This window comes from Triticum aestivum, chromosome 3D (genome assembly GCF_018294505.1).
Source record: "Triticum aestivum cultivar Chinese Spring chromosome 3D, IWGSC CS RefSeq v2.1, whole genome shotgun sequence".
NCBI lineage: Eukaryota > Viridiplantae > Streptophyta > Magnoliopsida > Poales > Poaceae > Triticum > Triticum aestivum.
In genome coordinates, this window is record NC_057802.1 from 590436287 (window position 1) to 590462548 (window position 26262).

Genomic DNA, 26262 nt, shown 5'->3' on the forward strand with positions numbered 1-26262 from the left:
TTGCAAGACTCGTGTCCCAAAACACTGATGAGTAAAATACATGATGCAGATTCCACACACTTTTGTGTTTGGATTAATCATGTATTCCATGGTATGTAAAACAACCAGATATGTCCGATACTCCCAAGGTGTTGCGAGTGTGGATACCAAAGTGATCAAATTACTGATCATGGGACAACAGTGAAAGATGTCACAGAGTACTAGAGTAAGTACTGATGACATGGTTTTCTCGCAAGCAGAGATCATGAAGAGTTCGTTGTAAAATGTTACATCGATACAGTCTTCATCTTTTCTCCATGCGATTTTTGATTTAAATTAAGGGTTTTGTGTAACACACAATGTGGTGGCACAGTTAGTTGGAATTTGTTCAAACTAGTTACTGTGGCGAACTCTATAACAAGGGCTAAGTATGTTGACGCTTTAGAAGCGACAAAGAAGATGTTGAACCATATAGTTCATTCATGAACTTAGTATAGTTCCAAGATGGCTTTTGACAATGGGACACTACTGCAGGTAGTTGCTCCATAACTCAGTCTGAGGAATCCAGGTTCGACCTGTGATTCACATACATACAAAGCCAAGTCCACACAAAATATGAATTTTGTGAAAACGTGAAAACGCGAGGACATGCAAAGATACACACGGAACTGAAGTCGTCAGATCCGTTGGACATCAGGCTATACCACAAGCGAAGCATATTTACACCGGTGTGCCACAGGTGTGAAGTGCATTAGCATAAACTAGATTATTGACTCTAGTGCAAGTGGGAGTCTGTAGGAGATATGCCCTAGAGGCAATAATAAATGATATTATTTATCTCCGAGTTCATAATTATGTTTATGTTCCATGCTATAACTGCAATGATTCTCGAGTCTGCAATATCCACGAGGCTCGGAGGAAGACTCATATGCACGTGTGGAATAATAAACGGTAAGAAGTATTCCTAGTCTGGCCTCTAAGACTAGCTCAAGTGTTGCATGATGGTTCTGTTTTCCTGATCATGGGCATGTCTATGCCAGCAATTTTGAGGGCACAATGTTAAGAGAACATTTGTGTTGAATTGACCCGGATTGATGTTATGCTAAGAGATTCATTCGTCACAAGTTTATTGGTACATAACACAGAGATGGTTAACGTTTGCATGATTCCTTAGACCATGAGAGTATCGAGTTTCTTCATGCTTGCTTCATGAACTTGGGGTTTGTTAAACGTCATCCGTAAATGGGTGGCTATTACGGCGGCTTACGGGTTCATGGAAAAGTGTGTCAAGTAACTTGATAGCTCAAGATTGGGATTTGCTCCTCCGACGATGGAGAGATATACTCGGGCCCACTCGGTGTTACGGTGTCCATCATCGTCTGGCCAGACACTTTGTGATTTGATCACGGGGATGCCGGAACACGAAACGAGAAAAGAGAACAAAACCAGTAACGAGGTAACTTGCATAGTGGACAAAGTGTTGGCCCACGGGGATGCAATAAATCTCACCTCAGGTGTTTGTGATATATCGTGAAGCAACAGGAATAGCTCACCTCAACTGGAGGTTCACTCGAATATTCATTCGTGTGGGTATAGGGGTCAATATGGGTGTCCATGGCTCCGATGTTGAACATTGATCGGAAGGGGTTCCAGGTCATGTCTATACTTCACCGAACCTATAGGGTCACACGCTTAAGGGTCATCTATCTGCTGAATACTAGACAGGGAGTTTGAGAGAAAATCACCGAAAAAGTTTCGGACACCGAAAAGTTTCGGACAGCGGAATCGTACCGCAGAGAGAGGTCATCGGATAAGTTTCGATGATACCGAAAAGTTGTTTTGGGATACACCAATAAGTCAAATTGGTTTCGGCACATGCCTGATAATTCTTGGAGGATGCCAGAATCATTCTGGAAGCTTTTTGGAATTTTCTGAGATAAAAACCGGAAATGTTCCGGAGCTGCCGGTACCGCTTTGGCTGTTTTTCGCAGATGAAATTGACTAATCTGAAATTGTTTCAGAACGAATCCAAAATCATTTTAGTGGGTACTGGAATTATTCTAAGACCCACAGAAATATTTTCGGATTTAGTGGACGCGAAAAATTGTCTTCATGAATAGTGAAAACGCATTCTTGTTTGCTTTTCGCAGATGAAAATCACTAAACCGAAATTGTTTCGGAACGCGTTGAAAATTATTTTAGTGGGTACTGGAAATGTTCTGAGCCCACATAAATATTTTCAGTTCGAACGGACGCTGAAAAATGTCGTCATGAATAGTGAAAGTGCTTTTTGCTTGGCTTCTTGGAGAAGCCACCTTGAGGGCCTTTTTGGTATTTTCCCCCTTGGCTTCTTGGAGAAGCCACCCTTGGGCTTGGCCTATAAATAGGGGTGGAGGGGCTGCCTAAAGGATCATCCCTTGCTCTCATACACATGCCATGCATTATCTGGCTTCTTCTCTCCCTCCCACGAAAAGAGTTTCGTAGAGCCGAAAGGCTGTCTGGGTTCCGGTGGGAACTAGTTCTGGACGGCGAAGCCCTGCCGGATAGATGACACCGTATGTGTGCAACTCTGTAGAGAGATCGTAGTTTCGGTCTTAGTTCGTGAGTGCCTCCCGAAGGGCTGTCCGTGTGACCGTCCGAGTTTCGAAGGTCCTCCCGAAGGGCTGTCCGAGTGACCGTTCGAGTTTCGAAGGTCCTCCCGAAGGGCTGTCCGCGACACCATCTGGGAGGCTGTTCGACCGCCTCCCGGAGGGCTGTCCGAGGAGCAGATGAGGGTATACATCCTCGCGGTTGGGAGGTTGTAAATCCTAGCTGCGGAGATCTGCACCGCCGATCGTCATCGACTCTACTTCCCGCTGCGCTACGAGTCGGTAACGAAAAAGATCAAACCATGTATGCAGTCTCCATAGTGGTCCTGGGCTGGTGCGTAGGTCGGAAAAATTTTATTTTCTGCTGCGTTACCCTACACTGTGATCGCCGACACTTGGGAAGACAAGCAAGAACTTCAAGCCTGCTTTCCAGAAGCTGAGGCTTGGGGGCAAGCCTCATCACAAGAAGGAGGGGGTGTCAAGGCCACTGGCAGGAGGGCTCCATCAACTGACAGCCTCACGGACCCGTATGCGCTACGGCCCAACCGCCAGCGACGGCCCAACCCAAAGGTGCATGGGCCAGAGTGGGTGTGATCTGCCAACCGCTCCCTATACCTACATGCTGGCGTAGAAGCGAAGACTCATCCAGTGGATCACGAACCCGGCGGCGGCGGCACCCTGTTCTCCCCCCAATTCATGTATGTGAGATTGTAATCCACTATTGCTACAAGAATTCGTATGTGAGAGTCATAGATCGAGAGAGATATTGTTAGGCTGCTAACAGACCACGCGTCCCACACGAGGCTGTTGCACATGTCCCTGGAGGCCCACGTGCGACGGAAGGAACCAGAGAGAACGCGATGTGTCGCCGCTGTCCTCCACCTTATCTCCTCGTCTCTCGAGTCGACCACACAAATTTGTTTCCCATAGTCGCCGCCGGCGATTTTTCTGTCGCGCTCACGCCAACATCCTCTCCCGTCATGCCGTCGAAAATTTTATTGCGCCGTGCTCGGCCCGAGCCTCCTCTCCCGTCGTGGCGTCGACCCATAGCCATGGCCGCCTCCCCCGTCCTCCTCCTCACCGTAGTGTGTCGTGTGGGGGCTGAGGGGAGCTGCGTTCGCCATGGTGGGGAGCTGGAACCGGCGACGGGCAGGTAGAGCTCCCGAGCCGAGTGGCGTGTGAAAAAGGGAAGTACCTGGTCCTAGTGGCGGAGCGTGTGACGACCAGCGGGGGAACCAGTAGTAGAAAACGGATCATTTGTCTCCGGTTCACAGGTCCATTAGCCCCGGTTCTGGAACCGGGACTAAGGTGTTGTTTGGCTAGTAGATATTAGCCACGGGAATATATAAAACGAGTTTCTAGCCGATGTTTCGCAAAAACTGGTTTTACTAATTTTTCGGTTAATAATCAGCTTGTGGAAAACTTTGTTTGGACTAGAAAAGCGCAAATCTAGTTGGCTCAGTGCTTTCTTTGAATAGCAATTAGCCATTCGTATTTCCGTCCGTAATTAGGCCAGGCTTCTTCCTTTGATCTCTGATCCCTCATCGCCGCGGGCGGCATGCATAGGCTTGACGCCACCCACGGTGACGGGACAGCCGTGACGAGGTTCGTGGCGACTCCTCCGGTGGTTGGCCGCCGGCGGATGCATGCCCTGTACGCCCACGTCGCCGGTAGTGCATCCATTGGGCCCTGAATAGGCTTGACGCCGCCTACTATGACGGCAGCCAGTCGTGCCCTTCTGGCAAGCTCCTCGGCTCATATACGACGCTGCTTGCCTCCACTTAGGCCGTCATGACTGAGCACGTGTGGTCTGTGGACGCCAGCGACTGCTTCCCTCAACGCCGAGGTCGCCGCGCCTACCTCCCTTCATCGGCATCGAATCACAGCTGCTAGAGTTGGCCGTCGCCGAGCGACGCTGGTCGTGCATGCTTCGTATACAAAGCAGCCGTGCCCAGGATTCGGGGAGAAATAGTTACGATAAGTATATGCTAATCGTGTTTTTGGAAAAACAACTAATACTCGTTTTTCTATAAACCTGAAATCCTGGGTTTTAGGGATCCTGGTTTGCTATATCCACGAATTTGTTGGAACAAACAAACAAGGTTTTATTCTGTTAAACAGTTTTCCTGGTTTGTAGAGATCGCGTTCTTTATATTCTGCCTATCCAAACAACGCCTACAGGGTTGGTACTAAAGCCCAAAACCTTTAGTCCCGATTCGCTTACGAGCCGGGACAGAAGGGGCTCCACGTGGCCGCCGCAGGGCGCCCAGGCAGGAGCACCTTTAGTCCTGGTTGGTAACACCAATCAGGACCAAAAGGCATTGATGCGTCAGCAGCTGGCAGAAGCAGGGGTTTTATTTTTTATTTTTGAGGGGGGGGGGGGGGTTGTTAGAAGGTTTTGGAGGGTTAATTTAGGGGTTTCGTATACTGTGTTAGCTAGCTAATAGAGAGAAGTGGCCTCTCTTATCTCCGTGCTTGCCCTCCCGCGATCCATACAGATTCGGCCCAGTTCTCTCCCGGGCCCCTACTACGCCTCTCCTCTGTTCCCTCTCGTCGGGGTACTTGAAGTTCAGCAGCAATGCACTTGTTCGAACAGGGCAGCTTTCATTGTCAGTGGCAAGTACCTGGTGATGTCATAGACTAAGAGAAACTTTCCGAAATTTGAGAAAGTTCTCGAAATTTCAAAAAAGTTTGCGAATTTGAAAAACTTCATGAAATTATGAAAAGTTCAAAAATTTAAAAAATGAATTTGAAAAAAGTTCACAAAATTTGAAAAATGATGAATTTGAATTTTTTATATGACTTTGTGAAAGCTGCACAATTTTAAAATAGAATCAAATTTTAAAAAAGTTCAGTCGTATGAAAAAGAAACAAGTGAAAAAAAGGAAAATCGGACAAAAACTAGCGGAAAAACCCAGAAACAAGAAGCTTCTAGAAAGTTCCAAAACCGGTTAGGAGTTTTCAGAAAACATGCGTCGATGGGCCAACCCATGAAACCTAGCGAAGGGAACAAGGCTGTCCACCGTGTGCCATTTTGCATGTAATTGACCCTAGGGGCGCCAAATAGGGTTTGCCCTTCCTTTGTGGGAGACCGAGTGTAGCTTCGCCTGAAGCGACAAGCTAGTGGCTCGGCCAGTATCCCGTTTCTTAGCTCATTCATTCGGTTTCTACTTTTGCCCATATTTCGGAATATTTGAATAAATATATTTCAAAAACTTAATAATGTACTTAATTTTTTTAAAAATTTAAATTTGAAAAATATTGGTGCACTGAAAAAATTGCTAACGAAAATTTTAGAAAATATTCTTACCATTCAAAAAAGATGTCTGATATTTAGAAAGTGTAAAAATGTCCATAACGTACAAGAATGTTTTCGTGACACTCAAAAATTATCATGCATTTAAAAATATGTTTCATGACATTCTAACAAATGTTCATGAAATGTAAAAAAAATGTTCGCTCAATTTTACCAAATGGTCATATAATACATAAAAAAAATCTTCTACCATTCAATTTTTTAACACTTCACAAATATTTGCATAATTCTAAAAAACTGTTCATGAAATTTAGGAAAAAAACAGTATATTAAAAAAATATTCATTGTGCATTTTACAAATGCACAACATGTATTTGGATAAAATGTTTAACATGTATTTAGAAGATGTTCAATGTGCATGTAAAAATTATTCAAAATTTGCTAAAAAAATTCAACACACATTTTGAAAAAAAAGAAAGCAAAGGAAAACCAAAAATAAAAAGGCATAAGAAAAACCGATAGAGGAAAACACAGAAAAGAAAAATGAAAAAAAAAACCACGTAGAACCTTCCCAAAATTGTTCAAATCAGACAGAAAGTTCCGTGGACCAGTCCTCAGAAGCTTCCCAAAACCGCTTTGTACCAGTTATTGGGCTGACATATTTTCAACAATCTTTGTAGGTGAGCGCGAGTTTCGTCTGGTAGTAAGCTATGTATAGCATCGGCGCTCGCAATCCCCAATTGCTAAATCATTTCCCATTCACAGTAGAAGCAGGTACTAGTGGTGAAGTCAACATAGGAGTTTGACATACTCACACCTACAATTAAGTTTTGCTCCAACAGGTAAGAAAGAAGAAGAGAAGGAGCAAAACCACACAGAGGAAGGTGCCATGGAGGAATTCGTGGGGTGGCAAGGAGCGCTACCGCGATAAGTGCACATTCCTTTTACAAAAGAACAAACATGCACAAATTTGGCCCCATGGCATACATACCCATATCATCGTAGACACGACGCTTAGGTTCCTCAAAGACAATTAATGCAAATTGCAAATAAAGTAGTGTAGGTTTTATCGGAATTTAACTCAGCAATCTTCTCAAAATGCAAAGTTAATAAGATTGCTTTGCTGAAGGACTTAAGATGAGCCTTGAGAAATACCTAAAGACTTAGCAACCATATTATTAAATCTGATTAGGTGGTTAACGACTTTAAATGAAAAGGACACGAGGAACATCAAATCACACATTCTTACTTAATCTCACATACTAAAGGATACAATTTGTGGAATCCGACACATTGTACATTTATTGAAATGTTTAGCATTAGATCATAATCCATTGACACACGAAATAGTGTCGCACGACAAGTTTTCATGCACATCAATACATTAACCACGGTAGCGGCTACCATAGGAAGACGAGGCACCAGCACCTCTAATGATGCTAGGCAGTGTGTAGCCAACTTTGAATCAGCTAACCTGCAAAAATAAGAAAAACAGAACATTTCGTCTTAGGGTTGACAACACTCCAATGAGATCACCAAGAGAACTGCTTTTATGAAAGAAAACAAAAATAACTGTTTTTTACGTAACAGTTCATCAGGCAAACACATGTTGAAAGAATAGGGTCTGAGTATAGGGGGACCGTGTTCGCTGTTATTATAGCATTATGCGCTTCCGCTTGGACCTCCTAGTTATAAGTGGGGGAAATCATAAATATCAGAAATTTTCCTTTGATTAAACTGTTTATCCATTTTGGTTTAAAGAAATGGAGCAGAAAATTTCCGTCGATCTCAGTTAAAGAACACATAAATTTTATGATTCACTCAGATCTCTGTTAGATTTCTTAGACAAAATAGTATGAGACCAAGTACTTAGTTCTGTAATATAATCCAAAAAGAAAATCATATCTTTTGACTGTGCTGCTTTTCTATACATGTGAACCAAACACTCAAAACTTGTATAAACTATTCTTGAGTTTTCCAGTTCTTTGACCAGCACTCTAACACATGGATTTGTATCTTATTATGTGTTTTCCCGATTCCTACGTTTTCAGAATTCTGTACATTAGAAACTGGACTGAAATCGTGGTATATTAAATAACGTAACCTAAGGATCACATAACACTCCCATCCACATTTTGTACTGTAGTAAAACATACATCAGAAACTGGACTGAGATCGTGCAATATTAAATAACGTAACCTAAGGATCACATAACAGTCTTGAATCAATCGAAAGGCGTTTCTGCTTCATCCAAGAGAAACTTAGGTGGTAAAACTTTTTATTAAAAATGGACAGCTACATAAGTATTATGACTGAACTGTAAAACATTACCTAATTATATAGATCGGAGGAAGGATCTTGAATTTTCTTGTATATTCCTACAGCAGTCTGAAGGAAACCCTGCATAAACAACATGAGAAAATGATCAACAACACAAAGGCCTTGGTTGCGCAGAGATGCACCAAGAGTCAAACAAGCATTACCTCCACAACATTCTGTGCAGTTTTTGCAGATGCCTCCATGAAGAGAAGGCCATGGTCCTTTGCAAACTGCTCGCCTTCCTCATAGCTCACTGCACGGCTGTGAGATAGATCGCATTTGTTCCCAATCAGCATTATTGTCATGCCAGGGTGCGCATATTTCCTTGCATCTTGCAGCCAGTTGGCGAGATAGTTAAAAGTCTCCCTCCTGAATGTCATCATTGATTATGATACAAACAGCAGGATAATTAAAGTTCAGGCAGCCATGCACTTGAGTGAACAGGGCAGCTTCCATTGTCTCTGGGAGTGGGAGGTACCTGGTGATGTCATAAACCAAGAGAGCACCGACAGCCTCGTCGTAGAGTGGTGTAGTTAACGATCTGAATGCGTGTCGGCCTGGCTGTAATGTTAACACAGACAGCACAAGATGGATTATTTTCCCCGATAACTGAACGTGACACTAGGGCTTACGGCATGACAAACTTGTGGAACTCAAAATTCACACTGTGCTATCTAGCAGAGATGCCGCGTCCAATTTCGAAGCAGGGCTGGGCAACACTAATAGTTTCATGCGCAGCTGGCAGTAATTTCTATGGTGGATCTGGGTGGAGAGGAAAGAGTACCGTGTCCCAAATCAGGAGCTTGGCGGGCTTGTTGTCGATGGTGATCATCTTGTCCCCGCACTCGGTGTCGATGTTGAAATCAACGACAGGGTGGAACTCCTTGTGGAGGAACTGCACCAGCAGGCATGTCTTACCGACACCTGCAGTAGGTCGTCGGAGCATCCAATCAGATCTCCACTAAACGGACGGAACTAGCAGCAAGAGGAGGGGATTGACCGTTCGGGAACGGACCTGAGTCGCCGATGAGGATGTACGTGAAGTTGTAGAGCGACATCTCCGGCCCTGAGGCCGGGTGTAATTGGTATCTTCACGATATTAGTATATTCCCTTTATCAAAAAAAAATATCTCCGGCCCTGACGCCGCGGCTCCTCCTCTCTTCTCCGAGAACTCTCGTGGTGTTTAGGGGATTAGGGGTTGTTTGGATGACGCCCGCACATGCCCTGCCAATCCATGGCGCGCCAATATTTTGGCGATGAAATCCGCCGCCGCTGTTTCCCCCAGGCGCGGGCGTGAAAACTGAACTGCCGACCGAAATTTTGGCAGACAACCAATTTTTTGGCCTTGATCCAAACGGCAGCCCAAGCCAGTGGTCAACGCCAAAATTTTGGTAAGGCGCCGCTGGGCTATCGTCCAAACAGCCCCTTAGTGCGCGAGGCGGCTAGAGTGAGTGCGGTGGACCGTTTGATGCAGTGAAGTGTTCGCCGATCCACAACCACAATCTGCTGGCCTATTGGATCATGCAACTTGCCCTCCCGCGATCCATACCGATTCGGCCCAGTTCTCTCCCGAGCCCACCAATACGCCTCTCCTCTGTTTCCTCTCGTTGCTAGGTTCCATCAGGGAAGAAATCGCGCCGCCGTCTCCCCCGCGACCGATCCAGTCCGCCGCCGCCGGCCCCGCTCCCTCCGCGACCGAGCTCTAGTCCTCCGCCTCCGGCCCCGCTCCTGCTGTCGCCGTCCTCCGGACGCCGCCCCTGCTCTCGCCGGCCGCCGGACGACGCCCTGCTTCCGCTCCGTCCACCTCGACCTCCTCACCAGCCAGCACCTCAACCGAGCTCGGTGAGCGCCTCACCTCCTCTCTGTCTCGCCGACCTCCTCACGGACCAACATTTTGTTGCCACTGATTGATAGTCCTGTGTGTATGCTGCCCCTGATTGATATTGGTACTGCTTGATCTGGCTAGTCTTGTGTATATGCTGCTACTGATTCAAATGGGCAGTGGGCATTTTATTGCTATTGCTATGATTCAAGTGCCTGATATGGCCCTCATTTTCCTGCTAGACCTCGTTGTGTTGATATGTGCATCTAATAGATGTGGAAGGGGAATGGCAAGTCCGTACCAAGATGGGAGAGTGGCAAATGCGAGTGCAAAATAGACCGATAAACTTCTGTTGCAGCAGAAATATGGTGATGTTTTCACTTTGTTCAAGGGTCTTGCTCCTAGTGTGAGGCTTGGATGGCTTAAGAGGACATGAAAACTCAACAATAAGTAGAATCTATGATGTTTAAAATCCTTTGAACCAAACTATTTGCTATGTGTCGTGTGAACCTCATATGTGTTATGAACTTGTACCATTGAGAACTAAGTTTATGTGCTATGTATCGTGTCAACTATTTATGTACTTGTACTATCATTTTGTTAACATCCTGTGTGCTATGAACTCGTGCTATCTTGTTGTTAACATCTTGTCTGCTATCTTGTTTTTGTGCCAGATGGATATTTCAAATAAAGAACAAGAACAAGAGGAATTTGAATCGGTCATGGTAGCATTAGCTTTGGATGTGATGTTGTCAGAGGAGAGACCGACGTATGCACGAAGAAAATTACACCTTTCGCCAGGTCCTGAAGAAAAAGAGACCGCTGATTTGACAAAATTACACCTTGTGTCAGGCCTCCAAGAAAAACAGATCGTCGGATCAAAGAGACATGAGATACATGACATGGTGGCCATGGTCATTGCAGATGGAGCCATACCTGGTACTGATGAGCATTTCTATGCTTCACAACTTTTGTTGGAGCAGAAATATCGTGATGTTTTCTCTTCATTCAAGGGTTTTGCTCCTAGTGTGAGGCTTGGATGGATTAAGAGGACATGGGAACTGAACAATAGTTAGAATCTAAGATGTTTTAAATCATTTAAACCAAACTATTTGCTATGTATCGTGTTAACCTCCTATGTGCTATGAACTTGTACCATTGTGAACTAAGTTTATTTGGTATGTGTTGTATGAGCCATTTATGTACTTGTACTATCATGGTGTTAGCATCTTGTGTGCTATGAACTTGTACTATTTTCTTGTAACATTGTGTTTGCTATCTTGTTTTTTGTAGTAGATGAATGTCTCAAGACAGTACAAAGAGGAATTTGAATTTGCCAAGGTAAAATTTTCTTTGGGTGTGGCGTCGTAGGAGAGACTGTCGTATGCACCAAGAAAATTGAAAATGAGCATGAGCAGCGGCCCTTGGAATCGGTTGTGAGCAAGCATACCAAACTCCCATGTAATAAGCCAACTCGAGGCGGTTACTTGTCCTATACGAGGCATCAAAAGTCGTCAGCAGCCCAAAGGGCGGGAAACAGAGACCCTTGGTCCCGGTTGGTGGCACCAACCGGGACTAAAGGGGGGCATTGGTCCAGGTTGATGCCACGAATCGGGACCAAAGGTGGGTATTGGTCCCGGTTGGTGCCACCAACCGGGACGAAAGGGGGGTGCTGCTGCCGCGGCCAAAAGTTTAGTCCCACCTCCCTTGTTGAGAGGAGCTCGGAGTGGTTTATAAGCCCCACGTCCGCTGCCCTCTTGAGCTCCTACCAAATGCAGGCTTACGGGCCTAAACACATTGTATCTGCCTGTGGGCCTAATGGGCCTTGTGCGGGCCTGAATCCTGGCCCATTGGTGGGTTTCTAGTTGTATTCAGGCCATGGTGGCCTAGTAGGTGGCATTTTTATTTTTTTCCACTTTTTTTGTTTTGTTTTTTTGCATAATTTATTTTATTTTGTTTTTTGCTTTATTTTTTTAATTCTTTTTGCTTTTAGATCAAAAAAATATAAAGTTTCTGTTAGTGCCAATAGTTTTCAAATTTGAATATTTTAAATTTGAATTATTTGAAATTTGTGTGAATCACTAGTTTGTGATTAACTTTACTATAAAAATAGATTTTGGAGTGATTCTTTTTCCTGCTATTTAATATTACTGTGTTTTATCATTATATTGAAAAATAATTTTTGTTATTTTAGTTTATAACAAAAAATCTTTATCATAATTCTTTTTGCTATTAAAGTTTCTAATAAAAAAAGTTCTTTATGAAAAATTCCTTGTGCTTTTAATGTTTTGAACAAAAAATACTTTGATAATTTTAGTTGCATAAATTTTAGTTTATTATTTTTGCTATTAGAGTTTCATAAAAGTTTTCCAGTTCATTCTTTGAGCTAAATGACCCTGAAATTGAAAAGCACTTCAGATGAACTCTGAAGAGGTTGAAAATTGGCATGTTATCATCATTTCACCCACATAGCATGTGCTGTTGAGAGGGTTACGGGAAAAACTGGATGCACTTCGTGTACAAAACAGACAATCTCTTTCGAAGTATCAGGGTTTGGGACGAAAAACTCGTCTGTTACAAAGGGATTTCTTTTTTTGAACTTATTTGAACTCCAGACTTTTTGTGTGTTCAAAATGCACCATTCAAAACCACATCATCAATTTTCAACCCTTTCTGACTTCATTTGTTATTTTTCATGCATTTTACTGATTTTCTGAGCTATCTGACCCTGAAAATTAAAAGCACTACAAAATGAACTCTTAAAAGGTTGAAAGTTGGCATGGTATCATCATTTCACCCACATAGCATGTGCTAAAAAGTTGAGAGGGTTACGGCAAAAACTGGATGCACTTCGTGTATAAAACGGACAATCTCTTTCGAAGTATCAGGGTTTCATACGGAAACTCGTGTGTTACAAAGGGATTTCATTATTTTGAACTTATTTGAAGTCCATACTTTTTGTCTGTTCAAAATGCACCATTCAAAGCCACATCATCAATTTTCAACCCTTTCTGACTTCATTTGTTATTTTTCATGCATTTACTGATTTTTTTGAGCTATATGACCCAGAAAATGAAATGCACTACAAATGAACTCCGAAAAGGTTTAAAGTTGACATGGTATCATCATTTCACCCACATAGCATGTGCAAAAACCGGATGCACTTCGTGTACAAAACGGACAATCTCTTTCGAAGTATCAGGGTTTCATACGGAAACTCGTGTGTTACATGGATATTCTAGATCAAAGGCATCATCATAATAGTCGTGGAGAGAAAGTCTTCACTTTTTCTTCGCTTGTGTTCTTTGCTTATTGCGCCGTAACCATGGATACTCTTCATCGTTTAACAAGGTGCTTGTGTCAGCCTTGACTTTGAAGGGAGGAATTTCATGAAACTTTTCATAATCTTCGGACATGTCTGTCTTGCCCTCCACTCCCACGATGTTTCTTTTTCCTAAAAGAACTATGTGGCGCTTTGGCTCATCGTATGATGTGTTTGCTTCCTTATCTTTTCTTTTTCTTGGTGTGGTAGACATGTCCTTCACATATAAAACCCGCGCCACATCATTGGCTAGGACGAATGGTTCTTCTGTGTACCCAAGATTGTTTAGATCCACTATTGTCATTCCGTACTGTGGGTCTACCTATACCCCGCCTCCTAACAGATTGACCCACTTGCACTTAAACAAAGGGACCTTAAAATCATGTCTGTAGTCAAGTTCCCATATGTCCACTATGTAACCATAATATGTGTCCTTTCCCCTCTTGGTTGCTGCATCAAAGCGGACACCGCTGTTTTGGTTGGTGCTCTTTTGATCTTGGGCGATCGTGTAAAATGTATTCCCATTTATCTCATATCCTTTGTAAGTCAATACAGTCGAAGATGGTCCCCTGGACAACGAGTACAACTCATAAAAAACAGTGTTGTCACATCTGAGACGTGTTTCCAACCAACTGCCGAAAGTCCTGATGTGTTCACATGTAATCCAATCGTCACACTGCTCCGGGTGTTTGGAGCGCAGATTGTTCTTGTGTTCATCGACATACGGGGTCACCAAGGTAGAGTTCTGTAGAAGTATGAGTGTGCTTGAGACCAAGAATGCCCGTCCCTGCATATTATTGAGTCCCCTCCTAGCGTCACTTTTCCAGTCAGTCTCCCCTCATACCGCGATTTAGGGAGACCAATCTTTTTAAGGCCAGGAATGAAGTCAACACAAAACCCAATGACATCCTCTGTTTGATGGCCTATGGAGATGCTTCCTTCTGGCCTAGAGCGGTTACGGACATATTTCTTTAGGACTCCCATGAACCTCTCAAAGGGGAACATATTGTGTAGAAATACGGGCCCTAGAATGACAATCTCGTCGACTAGATGAACTAGGACGTGCGTCATGATATTGAAGAAGGATGGTGGGAACACCAGCTCGAAACTGACAAGACATTGCGCCACATTACTCCTTAGCCTTGGTATGATTTCTGGATCGATCACCTTCTGAGAGATTGCATTGAGGAATGCACATAGCTTCACAATGACTAATCGGACGTTTTCTGGTAGAAGCCCCCTCAATGCAACTGGAAGCAGTTGTGTCATAATCACGTGGCAGTCATGAGACTTTAGGTTCTGGAACTTTTTCTCTGGCATATTTATTATTCCCTTTATATTCGACGAGAAGCCAGTCGGGACCTTCATACTGAGCAGGCATTCAAAGAAGATTTCTTTCTCTTCTTTCGTAAGAGCGTAGCTGGCAGGACCTTCATACTGCTTCGGAGGCATGTCGTCTTTTTCGTGCAAACGTTGCAGGTCCTCCCGTGCCTCAGGTGTATCTTTTGTCTTCCCATACACGCCCAAGAAGCCTAGTAGGTTCACGCAAAGGTTCTTCGTCACGTGCATCACGTCGATTGAAGAGCGGACCTCTAGGTCTTTCCAGTAGGGTAGGTCCCAAAATATAGATTACTTCTTCCACATGGGTGCGTGTCCCTCAGCGTCATTCGGAACAGCTAGTCCGCCGGGACCCTTTCCAAAGATTACGTGTAAATCATTGACCATAGCAAGTACGTGATCACCGGTACGCATGGCGGGCTTCTTCTGATGATCTGCCTCGCCTTTGAAATGCTTGCCTTTCTTTCGACATTGATGGTTGGTCGGAAGAAATTGGCGATGGCCCAGGTACACATTCTTCCTGCATTTGTCCAGGTATATACTTTCAGTGTCAGCTAAACAGTGCGTGCATGCATGGTATCCCTTGTTTATCTGTCCTGAAAGGTTACTGAGAGCAGGCTAATCGTTGATGGTTACAAACAGCTGTAGAAGTTCTTCAACTAATTGCCTTAGGTACACATCAATGTCGTTGCCAGGTTTCTTAGGGCCTTGGATAAGAACTGGCATCATAATGAACTTCCGTTTCATGCACATCCAAGGAGGAATGTTATACATACATAGAGTCACGGGCCAGGTGCTGTGATTGCTGCTCTGCTCCCTAAAGGATTAATGCCATCCGCGCTTAAACCAAACCATACATTCCTTGGGTCACCTGCAAACTCAGCCCAGTACTTTCTCTCGATTTTTCTCCACTGCGACCTGATACGTCCATTTTGCATCATGCTTTTATATCGATATTTATTGCATTATGGGCTGTTATTACATGTTATTCCACAATACTTATGCCTATTCTCTCTTGTTTTACAAGGTTTAGATGAAGAGGGAGAATGTCGGCAGCTGGAATTCTGGGCTGGAAAAGGAGCAAATATTAGAGACCTATTCTGCACAGCTCCAAAAGTCTTGAAACTTCACGGAAGTCATTTTTGGAATTAATAAAAAATACTGAGCGGAGAAAATACCAGAGGGGGCCCACACCCTGGCCACGAGGGTGGGGGGCGCGCCCCCTGCCTCATGGGCCCCCTGACAGGCCTCCGGTGCCCATCTTCTGCTATATGAAGTCTTTCGTCCGAGAAAAAATCATAAGAAAGTTTTTGGGAAGAAACTCCGCCGCCACGAGGCGGAACCTTAGCGGAACCAATCTAGGGCTCCGGCAGAGCTGTTCTGCCGGGGAAACTTCCCTCTGGAAGGGGGAAATCATCGCCATCGTCATCACTAACGATCCTCACATCGGGAGGGGGTAAATCTCCATCAACATCTTCACCAGCACCATCTCCTCTAAAACCCTAGTTCATCTCTTGTATCCAATCTTTGTCCCAAAGCCTCAGATTGGTACCTGGGGTTGCTAGTAGTGTTGATTACTCCTTGTAGTTGATGCTAGTTGGTTTATTTGGTGGAAGATCATATGTTCAGATCCATTATGCATCTTAATACCCCTCTTATTATGAACATGAATATGATTTGTGAGTAGTTACGTTTGTTCCTGAGGACATGGGAGAAGTCTTGCTATTAGTAGTCATGTGAATTTGGTATACGTTCGATATTTTGATGAGATGTATGTTGTCTTTCCTCTAGTGGTGTTATGTGAACGTCGACTATATGACACTTCACCATTGTTTGGGCCTAGAGGAAGGCATTGGGAAGTAATAAGTAGATGATGGGTTGTTAGAGTGACAGAAGCTTAAACCCTAGTTTATGAGTTGCTTCGTAAGGGGCTGATTTGGATCCATATGTTTCATGCTATGGTTAGGTTTACCTTAATACTTCTTTTGTAGTTGCGGATGCTTGCAATAGGGGTTAATCATAAGTGGGATGCTTATCCAAGAAAGTACAACACCCAAGCACCGGTCCACCCACATACCAAATTATCAAAGTAACGAACGCGAATCATATGAGCGTGATGAAAACTAGCTTGACGATAATTCCCATGTGTCCTCAAGAGCGCTTTTCTCTATATAAGAGTTTGTCCAGGCTTGTCCTTTGCTACAAAAAGGATTGGGCCATCTTGCTGCACCTTATTTACTTTCATTACTTGTTACTTGTTGCCAATTACCTTATCACAAAACTATCTGTTACCGATAATTTCAGTGCTTGCAGAGAATACCTTGCTGAAAACCGCTTATCATTTCCTTCTGCTCCTCGTTGGGTTTGACACTCTTACTTATCGAAAGGACTATGATAGATCCCCTATAATTGTGGGTCATCACGACCTGTCAGCGGGTGCTCTCAACTTCCCGTCTTTCTTACGGTCCTCTCTGTTCCCTCGCATCAACTTGGCATGCTCTTCGTTTCTGAACAGATGTTTCAACCGTGGTATTATAGGAGCATACCACATCACCTTGGCAGGAACCCTCTTCCCGGGGGGCTCGTCGTCAACATCACCAAGGTCATCTTGTCTGATCTTATACCGCAATGCACCGCATACCAGGCATGCGTTCAAATCCTCGTACGCACCGCGGTGGAGGATGCAGTCATTAGGGCATGCATGTACCTTCTGCACCTGCAATCCTAGAGGGCATACGACCTTCTTTGCTGCGTACATACTGTCGGGCAATTCGTTATCCTTTGGAAGCTTCTTCTTCAATATTTTCAGTAGCTTCTCAAATCCTTTGTCAGGCACAATATTCTCTGCCTTCCACTGCAGCAATTCCAGTACGGTACCGAGCTTTGTGTTGCCATCTTCACAACTGGGGTACAACCATTTTTTGTGATCCTCTAACATGCGATCGAACTTCAGCTTCTTCTTTTGACTTTCACACTGTCTCCTTGCATCAACAATGACACGACGGAGATCATCATCGGGCACATCGTCTGGTTCGTCTTGATCTTCAGCAGCTTCCCCCGTTGCAGCATCGCCGTATTCAGGGGGCACATAGTTGTCATCGTCCTCTTCTTCTTCGCTGTCTTCCATCATAACCCCTATTTCTCCGTGCTTGGTCCAAACATTATAGTGTGGCATGAAACCCTCATAAAGCAGGTGGGTGTGAAGGATTTTCCGGTCAGAGTAAGACTTCGTATTCCCACATATAGGGCATGGACAGCACATAAAACCATTCTGCTTGTTTGCCTCAGCCACTTCGAGAAAATTATGCTCGCGCTTGACGTACTCGGAGGTGTGTCTGTCACCGTACATCCATTGTCGGTTCATCTACGTGCATTATATATAATTAAGTGTGTCAAAAACCATTACAGAACATCATGGATAGATAAGTGACCAAATTAATAGAAGTTCATCATCACATTAAACCAAAGTACATACATAGTTCTCATTGAACAACATATAGCTCTTCAGAGCATCTAATTAAACCATACATTGAAACTATGTAAAACATTTCAATGCAACAACAAATGCGATCATAATCGCAACCAAGGTAACAATTGATCCAACGGCATAATGATACCAAGCCTCGATATGAATGGCATATTTTCTAATCTTTCCAATCTTCAAGCGCATTGCATCCATCTTGATCTTATGATCATCGACGACATCCACAACATGCAACTCCAATATCATCTTCTCCTCCTCAATTTTTTTATTTTTTCCTTCAAGTAATTGTTTTCTTCTTCAACTAAATTTAACCTCTAGACAATAGGGTCGGTTGGAATTTCCGGTTCACATACCTCCTAGATAAATAAAATCTATGTCACGTTGGTCGGCATAATTGTCATAAACAATAAATGAACCAAATAGTTATAAAAGATAATATATACCACATCCGAATCATAGATAGGACGAGGGCCGACGGGGGCGGATACCAAAACCATCGCACTATGTAATAACAAGCAATAATAAAAGTAAGAAAATTAGACAAGTATCTATCTAATAATACAAATAAGAATTTTTCTTTCAGAAAGAAGATAAAACAAGAGGCTCACCACGGTGGTGCCGGCAATGAGATCGGCGCGGGCGATCGACGGTGGTGAAGACGGGGACGGGATGTGACGAACCGCTAAACCTAGACAAATCTCGAGGAAAATGGAGCTTGGAGGTCAAGCTCCGAGAGGAGACAGCTTAACTAGTGTGGCTCGGGCATTTCATCGAACACCTCATGTGCATAGGAGGTGAGCTAGAGCACCACAAAGCTCTCCCCTCGCCGGCCAGAAAAACAAAGCAGTGGAGTGCTCTGCTCGCGGACGAGGGGTATATATAGCCACCTCATTGGTCCCGGTTCGTGGCTGGAACCGGGACTAAAGGTCCCCTTTCTGTCCCGGTTCCAGCCACGAACCGGGACCAATGGATGTGGGCCAGGAGCGAGGACCATTGCTCCCGGTTCGTGTCTGGAACCAGGACAAATGGGTCCAGACGAACCGGGACCAATGCCCCACGAGGCCCGGCCGGCCCCCTGCCCTGTTTTCTACTAGTGCCACTGAAAAAGCGCATATGCCTTCAGGGGAACAACACAGGGTAAAGATATGGACAAATTTACAACGGGAACAGCCTCATCTCCGTGCTCCTACCTAGCAATAACTTCTTTTTTGCACAAAAGGATCAACAAGAACTGAGAACAATGTATCTGAATGTGATGTAGCAACTAATTATACTTGCAATTGCAAATGAAACTGAGAAAGAAAAATTAACCACCTCAAGTCCAGATCAAAGATCCATGTCAATCAAATTCATACATAGAATTGATCTGTGTTCAGATACAAAAATGTATGCAGAGTAATTTACTGTGTAGTAATCCAGGAAACTGAAGGTAGAAATTGAAGTGATCTAATTCTCTGAACCCAAAAAAAAAAAGCATCTGCAAGGCCACGGCTGCTACTGGCTTGAATTGGCTCCAATCATCGTGAAGCGGATTGGTATAGTATCCACTTCTTCCTGCTCCTACCTTGGCGACTTGAGAAACAACACTGCCGTAAAGATCTGGACAAATATACGATGGGAGCAGCCCCATCTTCCTGCTTCTACCATGGCGAGTTGGCTACATAGGCGCTAGTTTGATTGGGATCCAACAGAAACGTCCATGCTTGGGATAGGTCTGGATCACTCACGCCGCCAAACTACGCCAGACGCCCTCGCCCTTCCTGGCGCCAGTTACTCCATTTGGAAATCAGGGCCTCCACCCAAGCTAAACGATGTTCAGATCTGGGCACATAGATATGAAGGTTGAAGGAGGAGGCTGATGGTGGCACCCATGGTTGGCCGGGAGGTCGGGTCGACGCCATGCCGTGTGGCTTGGGCCAACATAGTCCAGGCTCGCGCCGATCATGGGGTTCTCGGAGGGTGGCATCGCGCAGGTCTCGGAGGGCCAGAGAAGGTTGGGCCGATGGCGACGCAATATGGGAATTGTAGAACAAATAAAGATGGAAGCAGAAGAACTGGGAAGACTACGCTGAGATTTATTGGTGGAAGGGAGATGGAAGGAACCGTCGCACGAAGAAGCAATCAGTGCGACGGGAATTAACACATTCAGAGAAAGGGAAGCAATTCGTGCGACAGGAATTAACACAATCAGACGATTCGTTCCATTGAAAATAATTTTTGCTAAGGTGGCAGATTTGCTTAGGTGGGACGCTGCATGTTGATTGCTGATGTGGACCGTGCGCATGGTAAGAGAATATGGAGCAGTGGGGAGCAACTTCTTAAAAATGGTAGATGTGGATGCACACTGGCACATGATAAACACGCACTTATTTCTAGAATAAAGAATAATAAGTTTTTCAGTTGCCGTAACACCTTCATCATGCCTTGCGATCTTGCGTGTGAGGCTGGTAATTAGACACACTAGTCGTCAACCCGTAGTTGCACGAGCTAGTGTATTTAATGCATATTTAGAATGGATACTATCTATACCTACTAAGAAAGCAAGGTGCGTTTCGCCGATTTTTTCATTCATTCACCTTTATTTTTTAAAGATTTTTTACTATCCGATGTGGTAGTAATTTTTTGTGCCTTACCATCGCAAGAAATATCGCAGGCTGGAGTTCGTATGTAACAAGTCCGTCCTGGGCTAGGCAGCCTCGCGGATGGGCTTTCCTAGAGCCCAGGAAAAATCTGGGCCAATAGCCATGCGAGTGGGCTTTCTTCTGCAGCGCAAAAAATTCGTACCACTCTAGGAATCGAACCCATGACATCCCATGTAATCTAGCTACAACAACCAGCTGCGCTAAGAACGTTAGATGTTCAATTGTCCCATCCCACTTTTGTAAACCAATCCCCACCGATTAATATACCAACCACCTCAGAAATCAACGAACAGATGCTGAAAACGAGTAGCCTCCTCATATTTGGGGCAATCTAATTATTAAGCGGATGGGCACTAATTAAAGAAGGAGTACGATGAAATTCATCCAAAGTGGTGTACGATAAGACTGGTCTGGGTTTATGGGCCACATCAGATTGAACCAAGCATCTCTCTTGTCGTACAGAATCGGATGAGAAAAGATCGTGTGTAAGGCAATTCCGTTAAAGAAGGATTGCATATAATGAAAGTAAGTAAAGGAAGGATCTGTGGGCTCGATACACAAAAAATGCATGTGGGCGACGAGGAGCATCATGACATGTGGAGCGCATGGAGCTTGCCGGTGACAAACCGCTGGAGAAGCACGACGGCGTGCATGCATGTGTTTGTGCACGTGCCACCACCACCGAAGCCACTGGGCTGTGCATGTTCACGTATATGCATGTGTTCGTGCAGGCGCCACCACCACTGAAGCCACTGGGCTGTGCGCGTTTACGTACATGCACATGAACTGAAACCTATTCGATGGCACACTCAGAACTGTACAAGTTCATGTATTTATATGCACAGTACATGAAGGGATATATATATATTATTGTGATCGGGAATTGCAGGTTACAGAATTTTATACATGTAATTGAGCATCAATGCTTAGGCCAACTCTCCTTTATCTATTCTATTCAAGAATATTATTTGCAACGTGGAGAATTTCGCATTTAATGAAGAAAGACACGTGAAAAGGCACAAACCATCTTGATCCCGAAAATCCTAAACCATTTAGAATGAGGTGGACAAAGACGAGCAGGAGGATAAGAAGTTCAGGAAGATAAGAGAAGCACCAAAATTTAATGCAATACGAACATCCGAAACCTCTCGTTCAAAATTTATATTGAGGGAACATGTCGTTCAATCTAGCAAAATCCCACGACCCACATAAGTATACGCCCTGGTTTTTGACCGACTCCACACCAGTTTTGGTCAACTAGGGATGTATCACCAACCCAATATTTTTATTGGATAGAATCGACCAGTCGATGTGTATTTCATGGTTATGTTCTTTTCTTGATCTGATAGCTTGATTGTTGCAGAACAAAGCTCGATTGACCAAGAAGAGCTCTTTCAAGCTGTAGCACCTGCTCATTTCGTCTGATGGTCTCAAATTCTCCTCTTCTCTTTTGTTTTGGTGGAAGTTGTACTATTTGTTTTATTATGATTTTTTTCCCATCGAAATGAAGTATTATGTTTTGGGTGGGGTGATTGACTGTCTTTTTTAGGATTAAAAGTAAAGATTTATAGGAATTCTAGGATTAATTGCAAATATATATATATATATATATATATATATATATATATATATATATATATATATATATATATAGATATTTCTAGGATCAACTACAAAAATATTACGTAATAGTATATTAATTTTCTTAGGGGGGAGTAAGACAATATACGTCTCTCGTTTATGCTTTTAGGGAAACGGTTTACCAAAGCACAATGAGCTTTTAGAATATGGTAATTTGCGACGTTGGTATTGGTCATCTCAATTGTTGGGTAGTACACCCCGTTACAATTGCAAGCGTCCAACTAAATCTTCTTTCCTTTGTATCATCCTCAATTATTCTAACTTCTAAGAACTATAAGTATTTTTGTGGCAGCATTGAATGTTAAAGCATTCGGGCCCATTAATGACAGGTGTCTCATGTAGTGGTGGAGCTCATCGCATTGGGATTTACCATGTTCTGACAAGTTATGATTGGGTTGACACCACGAAGAGGGTGAAAAAGAAGGACAAGAGGTAATACGGATGGGGCGTTGTTTTAAAGAAGAGGGCGTGGATTTTTTTTTGTTCTCCCGTTGCAACGCACGGGCATTTTTGCTAGTATAAAATACATTTATTGTTGTCATCGAAGTAGTTCATCCCTTGATTGTCTATGAGTAAGATTCTAAATTGCCAAAAAAAACTGCGGATTTCATGTTCATATTTCAGTTATGTACATAACTTAGTGCATCAAATTTGCACATGCTTTGCTTAACTTTTTACCTACCATTTGAATTTTTAATAAAAATCAGTTTCATTAATAATCATATTGACATTATTAATAATTGTCAAACATGCATGTTCAGGACAATGCCAGTTTCTAAAACATCATTAGTACTCCCTCCGTTCCTAAATAAGTATTTTTAGAGATTCCAATAAGTGGCTACATACGGAGCAAAATGAGTGAATCTACATTCTAAAATACATCTATATACATCGGCATGTAGTTCCTTATTGCAATCTCTAAAAAGACTTATATTTAGGAACGGAGGAAGTATTTCAATTGTTGCTTATGCATTTACAAACTTGTTCAACGGGTTATATGTCAAATTACTACAATAAAACATGTAGGATGGCAATGTTTAATTTAGTTAGTAATAAATAAATATTCAGATTTATGTAATGTTCTTTTTCAACTGATGCTCCATATACTTTTCATCAAACATCTTTGTGAGAGGTAATCCTTCGCAAGTATAGAACAACCTAATTGTGTTACCTTAAAAGAATTTTTATATTCTCGCGAGAAAGTTAGTGTATGTCTATGGAGTTCTATTTTATCTTGGAGATCTAGATACACGCAAACTATCATGTTGCCCAGTAAGAAAGATAATGTAATAATAAGGGTTCTGTATTTTCATAACAATGCAAACAAAAGCAGTCAAACAGTGAAACTAAAATGTTAGCATATCAAATAAAAGCACCAATCAGCTAAGCATATCACATGATATTGCTTCCCCGACAATTTCCACATAGAAAAAAGTTTAGAAAAGATCAAAAATAAGGAAAAAGAACACAATAAATAAAAGGTCAAACTTGGTTATATAACCTACACGGCAACAATAATCAAGGGTATAGTGTCGATTCTCGCACAACTTAATCCTACAAAACTTAAACATAGTTATAAATATAACAAATGGGAAAATGAATCCCTAACTCACTAATCTGCAATGGATGTTGTTAACAACATTGAGAGACTGTTTGGTTTTAGTAATATGCAGTACATCATCATTGATTTATAAGAACATCTGATGGTCATAGCCCTGCCCAAATTAAATCTGCTCCAATTGACCAAGTATAATCCAAATGATTAACTTGTGAAATCTATGCATCCGAGTTAATATACACAGCGGAAAACCATAGAATCGAAATAACTAAATCAGAAAGTCGTCGGCGCGTATTAAGATCTGACAAAAAACAATAATGAGACTGTCTATAAGAAGACCACCATACGACAAATTAATTACCAGTAAGCATGGGCTTATATATGTATATTGCAGCCATTTATTATTTTGCTTTCTTGTCTATACACGTCAAGGTTGAAGCCCTTGTGCAGATTGGTTCTGGTACGTACTTCCCTGTTGCACCTGCAATGTATTGTCCATGTCAGTTATTAGGCGAAGAGTAGCGTGCATGTAGTTGGTGTCATGGATCACTTTTCAGTTAGATATACCATGCCTTGCGCCTTCGACCTGTTTTTAGTAGTGTTGGTAAGAGTTCTTGACTTGCACTGCCATTGCGTGTCTCGGCCCATATAAAAATTTAATAAAAACACATTACATATCCAGTAATAATGAACTAAGAAATTATTAGAAATCCACTTCGTTCCTGGAATAGCAGTGCAGATGAATCATTGGTAAACCATAAAAACGTAATCTTATGTGTCAAAATCTGTATGTAATCTATTTTATGTTGGATGCCCTCCAAACTGGCAGGTAAGTGTTTTCCTATCTTTCACGATGAATTACAATGCACGAAGATTTCAAAAAGAAAAAAAAAACATTACATGTGCCACATTAGAAACAATTCTAAATGATTAAAGAAGAAACTTATGTACGTACTAATAGTCTAAATTATGTACTCATATACGTGAAGATTGCATGAGAAGAATCAGACCATTCCGGCTAGTTTCGCACGAACTGAGACAAAACTGCGTGAGATATCAGATGTATAGCTGCCATCACATGATCATATTTGGAGCAACTGGATGTAGCAGCAGCCCCGCTGCATACAATACCTCATAGGTATGTGTTGATCTGTCATATGTGTTTTGTCATGCGCCTTGATCCTCAGTGTGTCTTTGGTCGTACATTTTTTTCATGCACCAGCTTAGCAAATGCCGGAGTGCAGGAGTTCATAGTTTATTCTTTCTTCTGCGAGAAACGAACCTGATATGCCACCACAATAATGTTGAGGAACGACATAAATGAACTTATCTTAAACTGGAAAAGGAAAAATGCCGTGTCCACTATCAAGTACCCAAAGCAAACAAAGGGACAAAGCTATTTTTGCGGAATAGAAATTGAACCAAAATTCCAATGTTGCATCCTTGAGTTCCAACCATTGTAGACTAAGTTCACAATTAGAATGATGTTAAAAGAGAAATTAAATTTACCAACATGGTCGAATAACCCTCAAAGCAGCACCTCCTTTAAGATCAAAATTAGATTGAATCAGCACCTCCTTTAAGATTAGAATTAGATTGAGTTAAAAGCCCACGAAGCAGCATCTGTTTTAAGAAATCCAAAAATATTAGTCACACATATTAACATTGTCCGTTGCTTTGACCTAAAACGTATTTTCCGCCGTGCTCGAGTGGACATCCAATGTAAAACTCACTTCAAAGGGAGCAGCAGATGAACCTTGCAGAATTGGAAGGATTGCCGATCAATGGCCTCCTTGCCAGTAAGCTCCGGCGATAACGGGCGAGCGTGGACGACGGTGCATTGGTATGTCGTCCTCGATGACGTGCGGCACCTCCTCCATGGTGGTTGGGCTGCGGTGCATCCGTCAATAATAATTTTGGGACAACAGTGCGGAGCGATTGACTGGCGCAGTCTGGCTTGCATCCGGCAAGAAATCCCGAGGATGGCTGCTCGATTGAGTTGCTGCAGCGTGAGTATCGTGTGGATCGGCGGAGAACCATGGGTAAAGGGCGAGAGATATTGGGAGTTCCGTTTTCATACCTAACTAATCAAGCTAGGCACGGTAGGATCTATTTTCGTTTTTGGCGTACAGCAGTAACTATTTGCTTACATGAGCCTACGTGACCAGACTGGACTTGTTCCCTTTTTTTAAACTATACGTGACCAGATTGGATTTGTTCCCTTTTTTTAAACTACTGGACTTGGTCCGTGGTTACGTGCAAGTTTTATGGATTGGTAATCCGGGTCAATACAACGGCTCGTTAGTATATAA

At 43.0% G+C, this 26262-nt stretch overlaps 1 protein-coding gene and 2 long non-coding RNA genes across 3 annotated transcripts; 1 reads left to right on the forward strand and 2 right to left on the reverse strand.

The window, feature by feature from the left end:
- Positions 1-7065: 7065 nt before the first annotated feature.
- Positions 7066-9568, reverse strand: LOC123075707 (ras-related protein Rab-2-A). The gene is made up of 6 exons (XM_044498252.1): positions 9158-9568; positions 8927-9066; positions 8621-8703; positions 8307-8511; positions 8155-8223; positions 7066-7297 (listed from the first exon to the last, which is right to left on the reverse strand). Exons 1-5 carry the CDS (start codon positions 9198-9200, stop codon positions 8155-8157), a joined length of 540 nt encoding a protein of 179 aa, XP_044354187.1. The 5' UTR covers positions 9201-9568; the 3' UTR covers positions 7066-7297.
- A 138-nt stretch (positions 9569-9706) lies between these two features.
- On the forward strand, positions 9707-11229 carry LOC123075709 (uncharacterized). Its single transcript, XR_006436183.1, has 2 exons — positions 9707-9985; positions 10640-11229. It is a non-coding gene; the product is annotated as an uncharacterized lncRNA (long non-coding RNA).
- Positions 11230-24114: 12885 nt separating this feature from the next.
- LOC123075710 (uncharacterized) lies at positions 24115-26039 on the reverse strand. Its single transcript, XR_006436184.1, has 3 exons — positions 25684-26039; positions 25460-25573; positions 24115-25232 (listed from the first exon to the last, which is right to left on the reverse strand). It is a non-coding gene; the product is annotated as an uncharacterized lncRNA (long non-coding RNA).
- Positions 26040-26262: the final 223 nt, after the last annotated feature.

Excerpts from the sequence above, each read along its gene's own strand:
- LOC123075707 (XM_044498252.1), bottom strand. The coding sequence starts at position 9,200 with ATGTCGCTCTACAACTTCACGTACATCCTCATCGGCGACTCAG. Across the intron at positions 9,067-9,157 it reads CATCCTCATCGGCGACTCAG|GTGTCGGTAAGACATGCCTG; the intron begins GTCCGTTCCCGA and ends GACCTACTGCAG. Across the intron at positions 8,224-8,306 it reads CTGCACAGAATGTTGTGGAG|GGTTTCCTTCAGACTGCTGT; the intron begins GTAATGCTTGTT and ends TTGTTTATGCAG.